At 38.5% G+C, this 3,187-nt stretch overlaps 1 protein-coding gene across 1 annotated transcript in view; it reads left to right on the plus strand.

Annotated features, from left to right (window-relative positions):
- The window catches only part of ncaph (non-SMC condensin I complex, subunit H), a 152,176-nt gene that overhangs the window by 1,666 nt on the left and 147,323 nt on the right, over nucleotides 1–3,187 (plus strand). Inside the window, exon 3 of the mRNA XM_037680782.1 lies at nucleotides 1,802–1,894. Coding sequence (XP_037536710.1) covers nucleotides 1,802–1,894 — 93 coding nt within the window. The remainder of the gene's footprint in view (nucleotides 1–1,801; nucleotides 1,895–3,187) is intronic.

Consider the following 3,187-nt stretch of genomic DNA (forward strand, 5'->3'; position numbering starts at 1 on the left):
TTATTAATGTGGCGCTGCCTCCTCTCACTGTAAGACTTGAACGTCTGTGGCCAGTAGTTCTTTCTCTGCCCATCTGCACAGCTGACTTCATGCAGCCTCCCCCTCCTCCTCCCTCACTGCTGCAGCTCACACATGCGGTGCAGCTGGGGACGATTATTAATTAATATGTTAAAAAAAAGGTCTAAAAACTAACTTTAATATACGTTTATTTTTTAGACATTGATTTTGTACAGTTACAGCTGTTAATAAATGTGCCTGTGACAACTGGGACGAAGCTTTGACTCACAAATACAGGTAGGGGCTGCGCTCTGAGTGAGTGAGAGGAGGGGGCCATGTGGGAGAAGACAGCAGAGCAGGAGAGTTTTCTACCAGAACTATATCGTTTATATCGAAATAATGTCAATTTATATTGCAAAAAACATTATATTGATATTTAAAAATATTGAGATTTCACCCAGCCCTATGTTCACGTATCAGATTAGACTCAACGTGGACGCCTGCAGGGCGTGTCTGTGCAAAGATCAATTTTTACCACCGCGTACTGTTTCGCACAATAAACTGCCCGGCGACAGTTTTGTATGCAACAAATTTATTAAGTTCCCCTTCTTCGTCCCTGATGTGGGTTAAGCACAGAGCGTCCAGCCTGGTGGACGCTCTGTGCTTAACTCGAGCCAGAATTAGCTCAAAGCAGTGAGCACAGAGCGTCCAGCCTGGTGGACGCTCTGTGCTCACTGCTTTGAGCTAATTCTGGCTCACGCTCGAGTATGAAGTGTCCACCGTGTGCACACAGTTTCTGCACAGACTCGGGTCCAGCTTGGAGCCTTTCCATTGACACGTAGCACAACATTCATACAGCAGTGGCTCACCATGTTGCTGAAGACACGGTCTAACAAGTCACTTTGACTTGGTCATTTTAAAAGCTGAAAACATCTGGACACACTTGGTGTAGACAAAAGCAAATTGTTCAAGTCAACAGGTCCTTCCAGACTGAACCAGTGAATTATTTGTCTTACAGGAAAACTTACTGCGTTTAAAAAAACAATAATTATTTGAAGATCTTCTTCTTATAACGTCATTTGAAATAATTAAAAAAACGGATGCTTCTTTGAGTTTTTCCCTCCAGTCTGTTTGGCTTATGTGCAGAAATGATGTGCACGAGTCCAAACATGTTGCCACGCAACACATATACCATAATACAAGTACTCAGACACGTGGTCTTTGTTCCCTTTCTTTATTTCCTTACGTGTGCTTACAAAACGATGCCAAAGCAATAAAAAACATTGCTACAAGCATACAATTGTTATATTTATGTATTATTATTATTTATTTTGTTTTTTCATTTGTTAAAGTGTTTTGGCTAAAAGCCGACACATCTGGTTTAAAAAAAATCTCAGGTTTTCTGTCACATTTGACTTTTTCTCTCCACTTTCAGTAATTTTTTTTTATCAGATATTCACTTTTTTTCTTTAGACTGCTTTGTGAAATTGAACTCAATCTTTTCTTATGAATTTTTTAAGAAGTCCTTGCAGTTTTGTCAGAATAAGCCGTTCTGTTGCTAAGAACTTTTTAGGATTGTCCTTGCTGGATCAGAATGCCTAAATTGTGCCAGTCAAGCTGCATTTAGTGTTTAATCAAACAAAACCTTTGAAACAAATGTCTTGGGCTGCTAGAAACTTGTGCAAACAGAGGTGGGTGCCTATTACTGTACTTTTTCTTTGTTGCTTGTTGTTCAAATGAAAACCTTTTTTAAATAATGTGTAAGAAGCTCAGAGAAAATCATTACCATCTTTTCTTTTTTCAGAAAATTACCACCAAAAATGCCTTTGGTCTCCACCTGATTGATTACATGGCAGACATTCTAAAACAGAAGGATTCTGAGCTCACCAACTTTAAGGTATATATTGTTTAATTTATTTTATATTCACTTTTCAGTTTTTTATTTTTTTCCATTTACAATGACACTGACATAGTCATGATTAATATTTGCAACTAGGGCTGCAACAACGAATCGATAAAAATCGATGATTAAAAGCGTTGTCAACGAATTTCGTTATCGATTCGTTGTGTCGCGCGATTATGCATCTTTCACGGCGCTGCGGAGCCGTTTCGTTTTGTTCACCTGCAGTTCATTGTCAATGCTGACTGACTGAATAAAGTTTGAAAAAACAAAACTGCAGCGCGAGTTGAACAGAGCGAGGGGGGAGGAGGAAGCAGAGCAGAGGCTGTTTTCAAAGCAAAATAAGTAAATTTTACAAATGACAGACGCAGAGAAAACTGTTTGACCCAAGTCCTCTAAAGTGTGGGAGCTCTTCACAAAGATAAAAACTGAGAAACATGCAGCTTTGAAAAGTGACGACACGACACGAGAGAACCACGGAGATAAAACGTAAACATGTGGGAGTGACGAGGAGGAGGAAGGAGCTGCAGCTGATACAACTCTTCATGTGTTGCAGGTGAGTCTCTACAATTTAACACTTTGTTCTGTTTCAAGAGAGAAAACGTAACGTCAGTCTGTCTGGTAGATGAAGCTGTTTGTTTGTTTGTTTGTCTGATTAATGGCGGTGATACAGAACGTGTGTTACTTTTTATTTAATTTAATTGGTACAAGCAGTGTTTAAATGTGATTTATAAATAAATCTAACGCAAAGATTAAAATAATTTAATGATTAAGCTTCAACTTTTAATTTGCTGACAAAGTCTGAAGACACTGCAGGTATGGCAGGATGAATTGCATTTAAACAGGAATTAAAGTATTTTATTACACTTACTCAAATGTGTGTAATTAAGTATTTTGCATGTGTGTGTGTGTGTGTTTAATTGCTCTTTTAGCTACTTTTGCCTGAACCTAACACTGTAAGTGAAACAAGACATTTCTTGAGTTGCTGTAAATCATGATATAAAACATATTTACTGTCTCATTCCAGAAAACAACAACAACAACATCCTTCATGATGGACAGACATCATGGACACCACAGCAGCAGCTGTCTTCACTGAAACATCCTGAACATGATCGTCACTGACATGAGGCCTCTGTCCATGGTTGAAGACGAAGGCTTCACTACAATAATCCACACTTTTAATCCGGGTTACAATGATCCACACTTTTAATTCAGGTTACAATAATCCACATTTTTAATCCAGGTTACAATAATCCACACTTTTAATCCAGGTTACAATAATCCACA

The sequence above is a fragment of the Nematolebias whitei genome, chromosome 8 (genome assembly GCF_014905685.2).
Source record: "Nematolebias whitei isolate Nwh7 chromosome 8, NemWhi1, whole genome shotgun sequence".
Taxonomy (NCBI): domain Eukaryota; kingdom Metazoa; phylum Chordata; class Actinopteri; order Cyprinodontiformes; family Rivulidae; genus Nematolebias; species Nematolebias whitei.